The 18,955-nt window shown below is 36.7% G+C and overlaps 1 protein-coding gene and 1 pseudogene across 1 annotated transcript; one reads left to right on the top strand and one right to left on the bottom strand.

Annotated features, from left to right (window-relative positions):
- The first annotated feature begins 1,358 nt into the window (after positions 1 to 1,358).
- Positions 1,359 to 11,208, top strand: LOC107742832 (adenylyl cyclase-associated protein 1-like). The gene is made up of 13 exons (XM_016555889.1): positions 1,359 to 1,515; positions 4,433 to 4,540; positions 4,977 to 5,077; positions 5,172 to 5,249; positions 5,916 to 6,059; positions 6,806 to 6,891; positions 6,987 to 7,092; positions 7,178 to 7,346; positions 8,341 to 8,513; positions 8,788 to 8,911; positions 9,003 to 9,085; positions 9,807 to 9,950; positions 10,037 to 11,208. The coding sequence occupies exons 2-13, from the start codon at positions 4,435 to 4,437 to the stop codon at positions 10,118 to 10,120; spliced, it is 1,398 nt and encodes a 465-aa protein (XP_016411375.1). The 5' UTR covers positions 1,359 to 1,515; positions 4,433 to 4,434; the 3' UTR covers positions 10,121 to 11,208.
- A 4,075-nt stretch (positions 11,209 to 15,283) lies between these two features.
- LOC107742833 (palmitoyl-protein thioesterase 1-like) lies at positions 15,284 to 18,767 on the bottom strand (annotated as a pseudogene).
- Positions 18,768 to 18,955: the final 188 nt, after the last annotated feature.

The following is an 18,955-nucleotide window of genomic DNA, read 5'->3' as shown; positions in this document are numbered from 1 at the left end:
GCAATTTAGGCCTATTAAAAGTTTAACAAAATTGCATTAGTACTGCATTTTTCTCTGCACTTTCTTTTTTTTTTTTTTTGGCTTTCTGATGATTGTTAATTCATCAGAAATCATCACTCGGTTTTAAAATAATTTCAACTCAGCCTTTTGAGACGAGACCCCCCCCCCACATGTCGGAGTCTTGCACATTTTGAATGCATTGGGGAAAATGAAGGGTTTTTTAATCAATGCTTTTGTTGTTGTTGTTTTTAGTGAAGAATTCCCTGTTTCATGTGACTTGTTCTAATAACTGGAGTAAATAAAAAGAAAATATATTTACAGCTGTCTTTTGTTTGGTTGTACTTGTTTTCTGTTCTGAACTTAAGACTTTCACCAAAGCCTCTTATGATTGTACACAATTTTTGTAAACCTTGCTTTACAGGGCAGTGTTTTAGGAAAGCAGTAAGCAAGAACCAAACCACATGTTTGTTGCTTTAAATGGAGCTTAAACCAAATTAGATTCCATCTGCCTATCGTTTTATTTTTAATTATTATGATCTAAGCGGATGAGCACATAACTTCTTGTCATCTGCAGAAAAAAACTGCACAGAATGTTATTGTCTAAAATTGATTATAAAAAAATAAGTGGTTATTTACTGACAGAATTTTCATTTTGATGTAAACTATTTTGCTGATAGTATATATGAGGAAAATGGGATACATTATATTAAGTTGTCCTTTTTAAAGTATAATTATACAATTAAGGGTTTGGTTTCGGATTAGCTGTTTGTAATTTTGCATAATTGTGCAGTACAGTACATGTACCATGCATAACAAGGCACTGTAAAATAAAGTGTTACTTAAAAAATTTGCTAATATTTTGAAAATTAGTGTTGGAAATGCCCTGGGTTAAAGCACAATGACCAACTAATGCCCCCAAACTGCCCATTTATTGCTAGTCAGTGAAAGCATGCACTTGTAATTCCATGCACTGTTTGGACAGATCAAAATCGTGGCATCCACACTTTCCGTTTGACCAACAAGGCTCTGAATCCCACATTTCTCTTCCCCTCCGGCTCTAAAAATATTGTTGCCCAAGACTTCAAAACTGCAAGTGAACAAGAAGTAAAACTAAGGAAATAAGCACTTTCATTATTACATAATTGTGTCACATTTCTTACATGGTAGACTGAGGGAATTCGTTTTATGAACATTACATCTAATCACCTAGATTGACTGGACTCATAATAATATTAAGCAAATACATTTTCGTACTCAGTCTTGAGTCTTCCTGTTCCTGCTTCACTCTTTTTCATCACTTTATCACACTCACACACTCGTTTTCTCTCTCCTTTGTCCTTATAAGGAAGTGGAGCAGTTGGTGGAGTTTGGGCGGAAACGGCGCGCGGTGACAGCTGGGAACTTCAACACGCTCGCTCATACAGGAAGACGACGCAGACGAGGAGCCCGTAACACACCCATACAACATCAAAGACTAAAGCTTAGGACCACTGTAACATTTCTCAGACGGTGACGGTAAGGAGAAAAGGCCGAATGCATTGCCTTCAATTGTTAGATATCTGTGTTAAGCGACTTGCCGGCGAAATATTTTCTAGACACAGCGTGCCGCTGCGTCTCAGCGCAAATCATGACAACTGAAACAGGCAAATTCTGCGCGCATAATATTGCCAAAAGCAATACATTCTCACAGTGGCATTAGGCCGTATGAATAAAACGAGTTTCATCATACAACTGCATGTATGCAGATTTCATAACAGCAGTGTTATACGTCGGTTAGAAAAGTTCCTGATCTTGCAGAGCTCAGCGCCCAGTGATGGGAAGTCTGACTCGCTTCCGCGAATCGATTCTTTCGAGCAGTTCGTTTCAAAGAACCGATTAAAAAATCCAGCGATTCTTTTGCGTCATTACGTCATCGCGCGTTTTAATAAAATGCTTTTATTAAAAAGAACTGTTTCGCATGCGTGATTATAAAACTCTCTTGCAAGCAAGTCGTAAACATATTTCCAGTACGTTTATTTGTGGAATTACTGGTAGGCTATTTAGCTGCAGCCATTCACATTCTTGATCACCGTTTTACAGCTCATTCATTATTCTCGGTTTTAGTTTTTGAGTTGTTTACTCGAAAACCATTTTGACTGATTCAGTTTAATTAATAAATTGCTCATCCCAGTCTTGTAAATCGGTTCAAGTGATTCACTGAAATGATCCGACTCAAACGAATACTGAAAATCGCTACAGCGCAAATGAAGGAAGTGGGGCGGCGTAAAGTGAACGCAAGCTCTTCGCGATTGCTACATTGTTTCCGTATTCATGTTATTTTCTATAAACAATCGCTCTGTATTGTTTGACTGAACGCGCGACCGTGTTGCCCGACTGGCCTGATTATTCCGTCAAATCACATCAAATCTCTTGGCTTGCCTCTTGCCTCGTATCCTATTGCAATCCAATTAATGGCTTGACTGCCTGTCATGAAAGCCAGTGGACTATTGGTAGTGTCTTGTATGTTTGCTGAATGTGGCACATCTCACCCTGCGCTATGCCGAGAATGGATGCGATATGGCCTAGTTTTATTAGTCCTGAAGCATAAATGACCTGTTTTATGTCCAGAAGCACAGCTGGGTTTGAAATAAACACCCAGTTGCACACTGAATGTGGGTGAAAATCAGCCGTGGTGGGTAACACACATCAACTCACTAGCCAGTTTAGGTTATGATTAATAAGTTAGAAGCATAAATGACCTGTTTTATGTCCAGAAGCACAGCTGGGTTTGAAATAAACACCCAGTTGCACACTAAATGTGGGTGAAAATCAGCCGTGGTGGGTAACAACTCACTAGCCAGTTTAGGTTATGATTAATAAGTTCTGTCCTCCAACCTGGAGCCTCCAATATTAAAAATAAAGCACAAAGAGGGTTGCAAAAGAGGGTTGATTGACTCGTAAAACTGAAAGCTTTCAATTCAGTGATCCAGAATCAGATTTAATAATGAATATGCTTAAATCTTAGCAGTGATTTTGATCATCTGGTTTGTTTATTTTATTTTTATTTTGGCTAGTAGAAGTTCTGAATGGCTTGGCTGGAAACTTTAAACATTTAGTAGCCATATTGGCTGGTGAGTGAAAAAGTTGATTTTAAACCCAAATGATAATCAGTTTAGATCATCTCATTGATTTTCCTACTTTAGGTGGCTGTTTCTTCAATAATTGTTGCCACCTCCATCTGTTTTTTAGGGAGAGGACATTAGGAACTGTTCTGAAATTTGTACCTGAGACAAGACAATTTGACTACTCTAATTTGAATGTGAATATTTTCTTACAATGTGAAAAAAAGGGAGAGGAGAAATTTGAATCTAGCTTGACTCCTGTCTGCTCGTTGCCTTTTGCCATAATTGCTAACTTTATTCTATTTGGCAAAAGTTTAAATTCTGCATATCTGTTTCTTTTGCTGATGTGTTTTTGTTTCCTCAAAGGTGAATGTGCTTCTGTGATTTTAGTCCTGTGTGATCAAATGTTTTGTTCATTCCAATTGCCTGAACATTTGAAAACAACAGCCACAGCTGTTTGTGGTCACAGAGGAAGCTGTTATTATTTTTATGACATTAGTTTTGTTAAATAGCTTACTCAATCTTTCACATTTTCTCAATACTAGTGCAATTTAATGTATCCAGCATGAACTTCACTGTTAATAGTTTTCTGCTGTAGTTATAATGCAGTCTTGGGAAATGTGTGATTCCTGTAGGAGTTACAAATAAGTGGGATTTTCCCCTCGTTAATTGTTGCAAGCTCTCATTAAGGGCAGGTGATTACGTGCTCGTATGGATACCTGTACATTTCCCAGAACAGCATTCAGGTGAAAGGAGGAGTGAGTCAGTGAGCCAGATTCACGTATCAGGTTTCTGTTACGTAATGTTACCTGTTTAGTGTGTGTGCATGTGAAGGGGCAGTAAAGAGGGACTTGCCCTTTGAAAGCTGCCCAAAGAAGGCAAACAATTCTACTTCCTCCTTTTTGTATCTTTAGAGGTTTGGCACATTTTTTCCCCCTTAAATTGCAGATTTATTTCTCCCCGTAGCATTTTTGTGGGACAACATGTTATGGCACGTCCTGCATTCTCTCCAGACTTTGCACATTGTGCATCTGTTTTCTTTCTGTTGACTTTTTATGCACACTTGCTCTTGTTGCTCGTCGCTGATTTGACCATAAATGAGTTGTAGATTAAGTCAAATTTGTGGAAGTCAGAATACAGTAATACCTTTTAAAATTGGCATAAAATAAAATTCACCCTGTCTATTTTGTAAATGTATGTTATTAATCTTATTGTGAACAAATTTATCTGTGCATACGTTGAATTTTTTATTACATCTTATTACAGTGATTTCTGTAAAACCTTGTTGTTTCTGTAATCATTGAGCTGTCTCTCTCTTTCTCACCGATCAGGCATGGCAGAGCTGGTGGGTCTAGTGCAGCGTCTGGAGGTAGCTGTGGGCCGTCTGGAGGACATGTCCAGTTCTGGGGGTGGAGGCGGCCCTACTGCTGCATCTGGAGGTATTAAGAAAACTGTAAACCAGATATGTCTGACAATGATTAGCACTGCTTAGTGCATAAGGGGAGTTAGAAATTTGAACTTGAGTTTTTAACTTTGCTGCATAATTCGTCTCTCCTCAAATCATGCAGCTTGTTAAAGATGCATGTACTACTATTACTTTAGTACTATTGCTAACCATTTGAACAATGACATTGTCTAAAAAGCCCATAGACTTACAATGAAAGAGACAAGAATATCATAATTATGAGCGAGATTTCTTTTGGCTTAGGAGTTCTGAGTGGTTGCTAAGATAGTAATTTACAGGTCTAAGTAAGCGCATAGTGAAACTGCCGTTGGGGCATGTTCACAGATGGACTAAGTGCTTGTTGCTGGAAATGTTGTATTGTGTCTGGTTAGGACATGGTGTAATTTTGCTCTTGTTTCTCTTCTCTTCAGCGGTTTCAGTGTATGTTGTAGCCTATGACAATTTGATCTCTGGCCCTGTGGCTCAGTACACTGCTCTCAGTCAGAAGATAGGGGGTGATGTCCAGAAGCATGTGCGTAATGCAGCACTGTCATTATAGTTCCTGAATACTGGCACACACATCGAGTGACTCCAGTCAATGTGTCTTATTCTTTGTTTTGTCATAGGCTGAGTTGATGAAGCAGGCCTTTTCCTGTCAAAGACAGCTTCTGGTCACTGCCTCCAGCTCTCAGAAACCTTCTGATGTAAGTGTCCCTGCAGCATATTATGTTGAGTGTTTAAATAAGACTTGCTACTGCAGTACCATTCAAAATGTTGGTGTTGGTTCGATTTTATTAATGAAAGTTTCTTATGCTCAATAAGGCTACATTTTGTTTATCAAAAATACATTAAAAACAGTAATATTGTGAACAATTATAACAAATTAAAATGTTTTCTATTTTAATATATTTTAAAAAAATATATATCATTTATTATTTATTTATTCCTGTGACAGCAAAGCTGAATTTTCAGCAGCCGTTATTACAATCTTCAGTGTCACATGGTCCTTCTGAAATTATTTTAATATGCTGATTTGCTGCTTAAGAAACATTTCTTCTTATCAGTTGCTGCTTAATATTTTAGTAGAAACTGTAATACTTTTTTTTTTTTTGGATTTGAATAGAAAGTTTAAAAGAACAGCAAATAATTGAAGTCTTTTGTAAAATTATAAATGTCTTTACTGTCACTTTTGCTCAATTGAATTCATCATTGCGTAATAAATATAATAATTTCTTTCAAAAAACTCTTTCAGAGTTTTGAAAGGTAGTGTAACTTTGACTCCAATGTCATTCAATTTTATTTATTTATTTATTTTTTTTTACATTTCCTCATCTCATTAGTCTCAACTTCTCTTTTTCTCTGTTATATAGTCTGTCCTGACCTCTCTGCTGGCCCCCATGTCTAAAGTAATCCAGGAGGTGCAATCGTTCCGTGAGAAGAACCGCTCCTCACCTCTCTTCAACCACCTCTCTGCTGTCAGCGAGAGCGTTCCCGCCCTCGGCTGGGTTGCCATGGTAAGGCGGAGGGTGGAGTCTGGGACTGTCAGCACTGTGTGTTGCAGTTTTTGTAGTTGAGTTGTTTCTGTTTGAGGTTAAATCAATTATGGGACTTTATACTTGGGAAGTGTTCTGTAACCAGTCAATTTCCTCATGCTCAAGTGTCAGAATTGCCTACATTTAAAATATCTGGGTTAAACTACCATACGTTGCATTGCATATAGTTTTTCAGGGATGAATATGGCAGGATTTAAGTGTCAGACCACATTACAAAGAAATGTTATGATGTAAAATAAATAAGAAATATTTATGATTATACTCTATTTCTAAGTCACAGATTGAATACAAGAAAAATTTGCAACACTTAATTTTAAATTAATTTTAAAAAGTTCACTAATTGTTTCATGCAAATTGTAATAGCCAAAATAGTTATAATTAACAATCATATAACTAACACGCTAAATGTGTATTAATAAACTAGAAATAGAAGCACAAGTAATCTCAAAAAAAAAAAAAAAACCTGTATGGATGTCTGTACACTGATTTTAAAGCACCAGACCTTATGATAATCAAAGCAACATTTTGACCATTTCTTCATTAGGCCAACAACTTTGTTGTGTAAAGGTTGCTAAAACCTTCTCAACAGACTTTTAAACCCCACAGCATGTACCAAATTACAATGCACAAGAAACAAAAGCCATAATCAGTGCATATTTGGAATTTCTTTCAATAAACTATCTTTTTTTTTTTTCTAAATGTGTTAGGCACCAAAGCCAGGCCCCTATGTGAAGGAGATGCAAGACGCTGCCATGTTTTACACGAACCGTGTGCTCAAGGATTACAAGGAAAAGTATGTGTCTGTCTGTGATGTGAAGCAACTTGTCTGTACACCAGCAAAATGGTATGTCACTCATTTCCCCATCTGCCTTATTGTCTTATTTTTAGAGATAAGATGCATGTGGAGTGGGTCAGTACCTATGTGTCCATTTGGACCGAGCTGCAGGCCTACATCAAGCAGCACCACACCACTGGACTGAGCTGGAGCAAGACTGTAAGTGACATTCTCGTGTGCTCAGTTTGTCCCACATGCTTCTGAAAACAAATTTCCCAAATATTTCAACATTTTGGTTTCACAGGGTCCGGTTGCCTCTGGAGGCGCCCCGAGTGGAGGAGCACCAGCCCCACCTCCCCCAGGTCCTCCTCCACCCCCCATGAACTTGGACAAATCATCAAGTGGAGACTCTGGAGCGACCAGTCACAATGCTCTCTTTGCCTCCATCAACAAGGGAGCTGATATTACTAAAGGTATTAACTGGATCCCTAACTTAATAGTACTGACGTTGTTTGGGAAAATAGGTTCAAAATGTGTCCAGTAAAACAATTATGCCAGATTATGATTACAGTGAAACCTGAAAATGACATAAACTCCTAAAAAGAGACGACTTGCAATAAGTATTGTGTAACCTATCATTTATGTCAAATATCTATATCTGTAACAAAATGTGTGTGAATTTATGTCTGTGTCCGTGTGTGTGTGTGTGTGTGTGTGTGCGCAAGTATGCTTATTAAGTATTAATATAGTAGTTTAACCATTTCATTTCATTTCTGTGTGTGTCTGTGTCTGTCTGTGAGCCTATTCTCCATTTTGGATGTGTTTTACTGTCAGCCATACATCTAGGTTGGTCTAGTCCCTAAAAGCATACCACCTTCAAGGCCTTAAAGTGCTCGAACCCCGGCAATTGCTGCTTGCAGCTATATTTATTATTATTTTTATTATTATTAAATAACCATTATAACAGTGTTCTTTTAGTATCATTGTGATACTATTGTTTTTAATATTTTAGTTTTTAGTTTAATATTTTCAGTTTTGGTTTTAATTTTAGTTAGTTTTAGTAATTTTGTTGTGTTTTTGTAATTTTAGTAGTTTGTCTATATAGTTTTTATTAACTACCTGAAATTAAGTTTTTTTTTTTTTTTTTCAGTTAAGTCTTATTTCAAGTAATGAGAATTTTTTATGGTTTTAGTTTCAGTTTTAGCTAACTAAATTAACCCTGATTATAACAGCTGTAATAAACAATTTATTATTATTAATAATATTTTATTTGTGCATTTGAAAATCACCTTTTATTTAAAGTAACTTTTTTTTTATTTTTTTTTATTCTTTATTAGATTTTACCGTAATTACAATAATTCTCACAGTGATGTAAAGGGTATACATTTTATCAGTATTTGTATCCCCTGGCACAGGAATTTATTGAAGACTTGTCTTTAATACTCCTGTCTTTTCACTCACTTTAAGGACTGAAGCATGTGTCTGATGACCAGAAGACCCACAAGAATCCTACACTCAAAGTCCAAGGAGGTCCTTTGCCTTCTGGGCCCAAACCCTTCGCTGCTCGGCCCACAGCAGCAGCCAGCCCAGCCCGCACTCTGCCCCCAGTGCTGGAGCTGGACGGCAAGAAATGGAAAGTGGTGAGTGAGTCAGTATGCCTTTTATAGTCTGTATGCAGCTGAAATTATTTTTGGAAATAACATTTTGAAAGGTATTTTCCATCTCAATCTTAGATATGTTTATACATGCTGATAAAAAAGATACAAAGTAAAGATGTGATGTTATAGTAAAGAACTTTCATGACAAGCTAAAATAGAAAGTGGAGTTTTGGGAATTCTTGTGAAGACATGAAGCTGTTTGTCCAATTAATTTATCAACTTATGCTGATCCTCTTTTTGGCTTTTTCCCCAACAGGAAAATCAGGAGGGTGCCCATGGCCTTGTGATCAGTGACACAGAACTAAAGCAGGTGGTTTATGCCTTTAAGTGCAACAACAGCACTTTACAGGTGAAGGGGAAGATTAACTCCATTATTCTAGGTATGTACGCACTACCACTAGTTCCTCCAGTGTTCACTTTGTTTTTATATAGGTAGAAAGTTTAGACATTAGCTTGTTGTTTTCTTTTCAGATAACTGTAAGAAATTGGGTCTCGTCTTTGACGATGTTGTGGGTATTGTTGAGGTGATCAACTGCAAAGATGTTAAGGTCCAGGTGTGTATACTTGTGCTAGATACTCTTCTCATTATAGATGTACTTGAATGCGGTGTATCTGCAGATTTAGATTTCTTTGTTTTATTTAAAATTTTAAATTTGATCCTGCAATGTGTGGAAGCTTGTTTCCACCGCTGAATAAAGTTATTCAGACTTTATTTTACATTTCTGCCTTTTTTTCCTCCAGAATTGCTAGGTGTGAACTCAATTTACATCTCAAAGTTTACATCTTGCAATTCTGAGGAAAAACAAGTCCGAATTGTGCGATACAGACTGAGTTGTGAGATGTAAAATCAGCAAGCTGAGAAAAATAGCTTGCATCTCACTTTTTCTGAATTTACTGAATTTACATCTCAATTTTTTACACTGTTTTACACTTTTGTTTTTTTATTCCACCACGGAATAAAAAAAGGTAATTGCTACTTGTAGTGTGAGATATAATCTTAGAATTGCAAGAAAAAAATTCAGAATTGTGAGATAAAAGGGTGAAATTATTGTTATTTTTCTTGGGTGGTCTCATCATATTTGGTCAGGCAATGAGGCGTAATATTTTTATGAAAAAGTCGCCTTTCATACAGTGAAACATACACTGTTTTCTTGAAAATTGGACTTTTAATTAAGGGTCTTAAATTTAATTCATTTAAACGCCCAGATATCTTGATATTGCCGTGCATCTGTGCATCTGTACCTTTTGAGTGATTGCTCTTCTGTTGCTTTCCAGGTTATGGGTAAGGTGCCAACCATCTCCATCAACAAGACAGATGGCTGCCATGTGTACCTGAACAAGGACTCTCTGTCATGTGAAATCATCAGCGCTAAGAGCTCAGAGATGAACGTGCTGGTGCCCAACAAAGATGGAGAATATGTAAGTAATGGAGTGATTCGTCTACGATTTTGAAGATTGTAAGAATAAGAGTGAGTAATTACTTTTCTATTTCTATTTAATTCCAGACTGAGATCCCAGTCCCTGAACAATTCAAAACCGTATGGGACGGTAGCAAGCTGGTCACCACAGCAACCGAGATTGCTGGATAAACGACCAGCCTGTGAGACTACCCCCATTGCAGTGTCCTACCTGACTGACCAATGAGCTTAAACTACAAAATAGAATGGAATGCCAACCAGGTCCACTCTCCTATCAGCGGCAATCTTCCTTCAGCTAGTGACATGACTGCTTGCTTACCACAAGCACTTGCTCAGTCAGCGGCAGGGCTCCATTCTCTTCTATTCCATTGATTTAAAACATTAGCACTTGAAATTGATTGCCAACAATTGAGGTGTTTTGTTGTCTTGCAGCCATACTAAGCAAAATATGAATGGCCAATGTGAGGAAGCAAGTCATTTTATCATATTTTGTATTTTTTATGTCTTTTTTTCTTTTTTTTTTTCATTTGTATTTTCTGGTCAGGAGGCAGGGTTTTTTTGGGGGGGGGGTCATTGCGTTTTCTGTTTGACATATGCAATCTGAAGCACATAAATGTCCCTCTTCAGACCACCAATGCCGACATTTACTGTAACGTTATTAATTCAGTTTTTTTTTCTAGGGATAATTAGAATGAAGATTTGTGTCAAATCTTAGAGGACGAATTGGAGACTTGCACGATCACAGTTATATTTCCAATCGTTACACTGAAACAATGTTTAAAAAAACAATAGTTGCTTTAGGAATTCTCATTTCCCTCTTTATTTCATATTGTATTGCAGAGCACATGGACATTCCCTGTAAAATAAATAAATGAACATTCCATGGTTCATGATGGAAAGGTGTGGAAAGCATATTGATGTCTTGAGTGTTTTTGGCACAAACTGGAGAGGAGGCAGAGAAGGACACAGCGTAACGTTGTGATGCTCATGGTACTATCCATGTCTGATATCTGATGACTATCTGCTGTACAGATACTGGTTTTACATGACCTGTGTCCACCTCTTGCTCTCATCACATGCTTTAACTAGTTCAGACTTTAATTCCAACCTCTTAATCTTTACTTTCCATAATATTGAGGCCATGAGTATGGAATTTCTTTTGTATCGTTTGTCTTTTTTTTTTCTTCTTCTTTATTTGGCCAAGAAATGGTACTGGAGAACAAACATTAAAACTGTTTCAATAAATAACATAACTTTTTTTTCTGAGTCTTTGTGCTTTATTGAATATAAACTGGCAGATACATTTTGTTGCAAGAGTCCAGCTTCTTGCATTTTATGGTTTAGCATTTCCAGAAAGGTGATGTGGTGTGGAACATTATTAAAACAAACAACGGACCCCAGAATGAGCATTTATAAGACATACACAACTGTTCAATGGTTGTTTGTATTTTTTTAAGATTATTATTATTTTTTTTTAATTTTGCAACGACGCATTTCATTATTCAAAAGTGATGGTAAAGAACATTTTAAAGTATGTTTTTGGTCAAATAAATTCAGCCCTGGTGAGCATAAGAGTCTTCTTTCAAAAATCCTAAAAACCCAAAACTCAAAATCACAAAAGAAAGAAAGTCATACAGGTTTGTATCCCTTTTATTTATTTTTATACTGTAAATAGGAAATTAACTGCCATTAGGTGGCGGTAAATGAATTCGTGTATCAGAAAAAAACGAGAAATGTTTCTCATGTTTCTTTCTTCAATATTAAATCAAACGAATGATACACGGATTAAAATTTCTTCATGACTAAGTCAGAATAACTTCTTATTTACTGAACTGTTGTATAAAATCACATTTGCACTCGTGCTATTCATAGCACACCCTTACAGGAACGCCCACATGGAGGGCAAAAACAAGGCTCCACTGTCCACCAGTTATTTTTACGAGTTTTTTTTCTAGGCTTAATTGTGTTTATGGGGGTACAGTCTAACATGTGTTAATGCTTCGTTTAAAAAAAAAAAAAAAAAACATTTTTCACATAATTTCAGTAGCCCCTCACTGCAGAACAAAGATCCAGGGGGCGGGGTTGGATCCACATCTAGTGGGTGGAGATGGTAGGTTTAGGGGTGGAAATGGGTGGGTTTAGGGAGCAGGGGTTGGAGACGGGTAGGTTTAGGTATATGTACGGTGGGAGGAGTTGGATCTGGATCCAACCTCGCCTCCTGGATCTTGTGTTCTGCAGTGAGGACCATCTCCCTCCCTCAGAAATACGTGATGGGCTCAGATTGGTTAGCTGGCCCAGGTGGTTTGTTTCGCTAAACCGCCTCTAGTGCGCGTCTGAACGTCACGCCCCTCAGCTCAGCGGGTTGTGCTCCGGTTGTATTGTAAACAATGGCATCGTCTATATTGCTTATCAGTTTGAGCCCGATTGAGACGCAGAGGATATTAGTGAAGAGGATCGCGCAGAACCTGTGCAAGCACGGCTCTTAATGGTATGTTTTTTCTATTGTTGTTGTCTCATACTTTTAGATACGCTGTTATCTGTAAATGGTACTGCTTCTGTTAGCTTTTAATATACGGTTTTATTTAAAGCTGATTAAAGGTTTAATACAGTACGGCAACCGCACGCGCGTCCATGTATAACGCTTCTCATAGCTATGTGAAAATAAGTGTATAAATGGAACAGTTCATTGTTGGAGCTGAGCTGAATGAGATGGAGAGAGAGAGAGATGCAGAGCTTGTGTAGAGCAGGGGAACGCGAGGAACAATATTGAGAACCGCTGCTTTAGAACATTGATTTCGAAACTTATCCATTAGAATGGTTAGAAGACAGAATCACGATTCATATATGAATAGATTTTTACATGCACCCCTAGTTTTCTCTTCCTCTTCTCTAAAGCAGCATGCCTCGCCCAGTGTTGCAGTGTTGGACGATTTCCAGCCCAAAAGCTCACAAAAACCCGCCCAAAACCTTAACTGTCAAAATAATGTGATGGAATATGTAAATCAAGGTCGATAAGGGCCATTTTTAACTCCTTAAAACAAAATAATGATGACAAAATAATATAAATATAACATTAGATAAATTTCCCAGGTAAATGGATCGAATCGGGGCAAATAGCCTACATTAAAGAGAATTAGGCTATCGAACATGAATCATGAATAAAATATGCAAGCAGACACTGTCAAAATGGCAATCAAGAAATGCATCATTTTCAATGTCAACAGTCAGAATAATCCAATTTAAATGCAAAAAGTGTCCAATATAAGTGATAGGAAAAAGCAACGTAATTAGCAAGTATTTCACACTCATGCACACACCATGACAGTCAAAACTGTCATTCATTGATACATACTGCATTATAATCCGACAATTAAAAAACAACAACAATAGGCTAATGCGCTTACCTTCGTTCATAATACAGAACTTTGCACAGTCAAAACTAATCAAGTCTAGCAGTTTTCAAGGATTTATCAATCTGGACCGTTTAAAAGATAAAAGACAGGATCGTATAAACTGACATATTTAGTTTCGGTTTTGATTAATTAATTCAAATGTGCTTTGATTTCGGAGTTGCAGTGATAGAGCTTTTGCAGTGATAGAGCCTTCGGGAACCCGCCCAATCTGGCAGCACTGGCCTCGCCCCCTTCATTGCATGTTCCTGGGGGCGGGGTTTGTCTGGGTTTGTGACACAAACCCGAGAAGTAACTAGTTGTAGTCCCTAAGAGCCCTTTTTGTAGGCGTTAAACTGCCAGAATTTAAAAAGACAATATCTCAGTTTGCATTGAACTTTCAGCACAGCAACTTTGCAGATATTGTTTATGCTAAAACAACAACATTACACACTAACTAACGTTAAAAAAGTGAAATCGCAATCAACCACCCCTTTAAAAAACTCTTTTGACCACAGTGTCGGACTGAGTCCCAAAACACACTCGCTGCTAATCAGCAGTAAGGGGCGTGTCTAGTAATGATAGGGAGAAGAGAGCGCTCAGTGAGTGCACACTAGGGGTGTTCGGTTCCAGGTTTTTCGGAGTCGACTCCGACTCCCGACTCCCACGATTGGAGTCGATGGAATCTTTAAATTAACTATCACGGTTGTTTGCTGTTGCCGACACTTAATTTCACGGAGGGAAAAGTCATGAAAAACAGCCGTGGTGGAATATTCTCTCAGAATTAAATAAAAAATAATATATTCTTTAATGAATTTGTCACATAATGGTCAGGGGATGGCGCTAAACGCATTTTGTCTTAAACAGCATTGATATTAAAAAATAAATACAATAGGCCTAAATACAAAAATACATACGAATGTAGGCCTACACTTACTGATTTGTTTATTCTTGTTTATTATGTGTCAGTTTTTAATGATTTAAGCTTAGTTTAATGATTGAATAGCCTATGGAAAACCAAATGTAGCCTATAGGCTATTGACTGCATTAAACATAGGCTAACATTGCATAACAAAACATTAATTATACAAAGCTGTCACAGAAGCATGTATAATTACATACAAACTAAATTTACTATCCAACACCTGTTTCACACATACTCCGTTTGCAGTGCATGTTTTTTTTTTGAGCATTTGCTTTTGTTGAGCATTCACTGGATGCGTTCTGAGCGGTATGTATATGCAGCATTGCAGCGATCATTTCCGCTGCAGCATCGCAGCGATCGTTCCCGCACCGAGTCTATTTTATTTTTGCTGTGCTGCACACGCTGAATTAAAGTGACAGGGCATTGCTCACGTTAAAAATGTACATGGGTTGATACGAAATGTATTAATTGCACCATAAATGTATATAGGCTAATTAAAGTAGTTTTAGCTATATGGGTAAAGCAAGGAAAATTACCCTAAACTTTTAGATAAACATGGTAACCGATGGCACTCGTGGAGTTAGAAAACAAAGTTCTTTTTATGACAAGCAGGGTTACTTGTAATGTAAATGCAAAAAAAAAAAAAAAGTTATTAAATATTAAAATGCATTTAATAATATTGCGCTTACACCTGAATGTGTATGTGTGAAAAGATAATCACTATGTTGAGAGTAGGCATGGGCCGGTATGAGATTTTGACAGTATGATAACCTTAAGCAAAAATATCACGGTATTGTCATTACAGCTCTCAAATGTGTTTAAATGACTGGGTAAAAAAAAAAAACTTTTTTCCGCTGAACACAATACCGCACACGGACTGCACTGCAAACGGATCCTCTGTCTCGTGAAAGCTCGAGAGGGAACTAAAATGTGTTTAAAAGTACGTCTGACCAAATCCACCGGTTCGGTTTGGCCCCCCCAAACTCAAACGTCAAGCTAGGCCACATTGTTTGTAAAATTCAAAGTTTTATTCTGTGACAAAAATGAACTGTGACAAAATAGTTCACAATTAGAACAAATTAAAATTTCAAGTGAAACAATAAGGAATGATTTTTTTCTGATTAAATCAAATAAAAATCAGATCAGTGCAATAAAACAAGCAAGACTGGCTTCATTTCTATATAAGATATTGTATAAGACTCAGAGGCACTAGTTAGGAGCATGCTAAAGTCAGCTGACACTGGACTGTGTGTGTGTGTGTGTGTGTGTGTGTGTGTAAACTCCCTCATTAGGAATAAGCCTGTTACTGTATTTAGCGTAGGTAGGGAAGTAAATTGTCATTAAACCACTCTCGGGTGAACTGCAGATGATCTCCATCAGTGGCGAGGAATACAAGCTTCCCTGCCGAATCCATCTCTGCCAAACCCAGGCGATCCTGACCAAACAAAATAAATATGGTGCATATAATATAGAGCAAGGTTCAATTGAAAAATCAATAGCAAAATTATGCAGGATATAAAGTATTTAAAAAGAAAATAGCATTAAACAAATACACTCTTTCTGTAGGTTGGTGGGTTAAATGGGGATAATAAACAAGAGGAAAAAGCCAACAAGCTTCAGTTTACCTCTGTATATATAGCACTTTCCTGCAGTGTTTCCAGCTCTTTAGCTTGACCAGGTTTATAGAAGCCAAACCACTGATAAAGACAATTCAATTAGTAATGATCAGTCCTCTTCTAGTTCAATAAAAGAGAGATTTCATACTGTTGATGTACCTCAGAATCCACAGGATCTACCATAGTGTCCTGCAGGAACTTAACCATGACAGACTTATTCAGAGACATGAGATTCTTCTTGTAGGTCTCATTCACCACCTGACAGAAATAACATTCATTCACACCACATGCACAAATATTAATATTTTTAATAATAATTTCTCCCTTATCCTTACCCGCTCCTGATTGATGTCAGCAAGGAAGAGGCTGTGCTTTTTATACAAATCATCATTGAGGGGATCGTGCCAGTATTGTGCCTGCACCAAGCTAAAATAAAATGACAATCAATTTGTTTGACTAGTGAATGTTCATATTAACTGTCATTGTGTTTCTGAAATCATAAAATGGCCTGCTGAGAAGCCTAAAGCAGCCAAGCACTGTTTTTGAATTGCATCGGTGTAGGCTCCTGAGTTTAGCATCTAGCGAATCCAGTCACAGATATGAGAGCTCTCACCTGGGCAATGTGGAAGACCAAATACTCCTGTGATTTGCAAAAAAATAAAAAAAAGGAAGAGAGAATCACATGTCTGACAAACAAGGCATGTTAAAAAAAGATGTTTGAATCATGTGGGTTTAGTCACTCAAGATTTAGGTAAATAAAGCATAAATAAAACAAATATAATTATTTTATTTATTGATAACATTTTATTAATATTTATTAATGACTGTGATTATTTTCCCTATCGTTCAAAAACATTTAAAATAATTTACAGAATCTTACCGAATGGTAGTGTATAATCTTACATGCTATAATAGATTGTGACTGCAAATATTATAACCTCAAAATATTCCAAGTAACTTTATATTTACTCAATAATTCAAAATGGTTGCATTTCCTTAAGCAATATGACTTGTGAAATCAAAACAGGGTTGTTGTGCCACAGTGTTCTTGTGAAGTGCTAACCACTTTTAGGAACAAATGTACTGCTGTTTTCAGGAAGTAAATCAATCATAGAGTGAGCAGAGCACATCGGTCATATTACCCTGATGCTGTCCACCAACTGAGATGAGGTTCTTTATTGGGGGATCTGGACAACGCTGTACAACCGCTCGCCTTACGATACATTAAACAAGATAGAAAAGTAAAAAGACATGATTAAACTTTTGATAATCCCTTGGATGGATTGGTCTGAATAAATAACCACTCACAGAAACTGTGACCCCTGGGAGAAGCCCATTGCATTGTAGCCTCCCTTCAGTTTAGGGTCCTGAGCCAGCTGATCACATACAAAAGACACCTGTTCATTAACATCCATGAAGAAGCTATTTTCAGTGTCCTGTAAAAAATAAATAATTTTAAAAAAAACACTGAATCAGACCTTTTTATTTGAAAAAACAACAGGAATGAGAAGATTGGAGGATGTGGACCTGCTTTACCTGTACAACAGACTTGCCGATCATCAGGGAAAGCACATATATTCCTAGGACTTCCTCTTCCACCATCTTCTTTATTGCACCCATGCTCAGGGGATTACAACAACTGTCTCCTGCAAAAAGATGAATAAATAAGTGATAATTAGCAATTGTCTAATTATCTTTATCGCAAACTCAGTAGGTCAATCAGTGGGTGTGTTTCTGTTAATGTGGTAAACATGTTTCTAGGTAATTTCACAACAATGGTGCCTTTTCCATAGGTCATGGCACTACAAGGTGTAATATAAATAATATGCAGTTTTCAATCATAAGTTGTGTACTTCAGAAGGTCATGATACTGAAAACATGTTGGATTAAATTAAAAAATTAGGAGCAATTTTATTTTATGGAATTGCTTATTAATAATGCGGAGTAATGTGGTGTACAAATGAAATGTCAAATTATATATATATGTATTTAAAAAAAAGATTTGTAAAGATTCTAGTCACTTAGTACACTACTATTTAGGATCAGTTAGATTTTTTCCTACATTATTACTTTTTATTACATTATTACTTTTATTCAGGTAAGATACATTAAATATATATTTTTTTAAATCTTGAAAAAAATTACCATGGTTTCTACAAAAATATCCAGTCTCCAGACTTATTAATGTTAAAAACAAAACAAAATCGTAATATCTTTGTGGAAACAGTGTTACATTTTTACAGGATTATTTGATTAATAGAAAGTTCAAAAGAACAGTGTTTATTTCAAATCAAAATCTTTAGTAAAAGTCTAAGTCTTTACTATCACTTTCGATTAATTTAATGCATCTTTGTTAAATAAAAGTATAAAAAAAAAAAAAACTCCTGACCCCAAACTTTTGGTTTGTGTGTGTGTGTGTGTGTGTGTGTGTGTGTGTGTGTGCAAGATAAAAAATTGCAAGATGATGCATTTCAAAGCGTTAGTGTCAGTTTTTTTGTTGCGAAAGCCACTGTATACACAAAAGCCTTCTTGTGAAGTGACCAATGTATATTACCCTTATGATTCACATTATTCAATGACTCAGGCCTATTATTTATTTGATCAGGTGCGGATGGGATGTAGTGTGTCTCACCCATGCCGTGCCATATCACCAGAGGGACTGAGGCATTAATTCCCCATGATGAGCCACACAGCAGCAATAGACACCCAGACACAGCGATGAGGCGAAGAGCCGCTAATAAACCCATTCTTGAATCCGAGCCTGCAGATGTGAACACATGTACATCCCTGTTAATAGAATACACTTAACTTACAGGAAGGGAAAGCACTAAAATAAGGAAGTGAATAAGTGAAGTTGTCACCCACAACTAATTGAGTGGGCTTTCTGCGCCGCAAGGCAAGTTTATTTATATAGCACATTTCATACACAATGGTAATTCAAAGTGCTTTACATAAAAGAAAAGAAAATGATAATAAAAAAATAATCACAACAATAAAACAAGGAATTTAAAACTTTGAAAATGATTTAAAAATTGATTTAAGAGGTTTAAAATGAATTTAAAACAGTTAAAAATAG

The sequence above is a fragment of the Sinocyclocheilus rhinocerous genome, unplaced genomic scaffold (assembly GCF_001515625.1).
Source record: "Sinocyclocheilus rhinocerous isolate Xijiao unplaced genomic scaffold, SAMN03320098_v1.1 scaffold1338, whole genome shotgun sequence".
Classification (NCBI taxonomy): domain Eukaryota; kingdom Metazoa; phylum Chordata; class Actinopteri; order Cypriniformes; family Cyprinidae; genus Sinocyclocheilus; species Sinocyclocheilus rhinocerous.
This window is presented reverse-complemented; position numbering and strand designations above follow the sequence as displayed.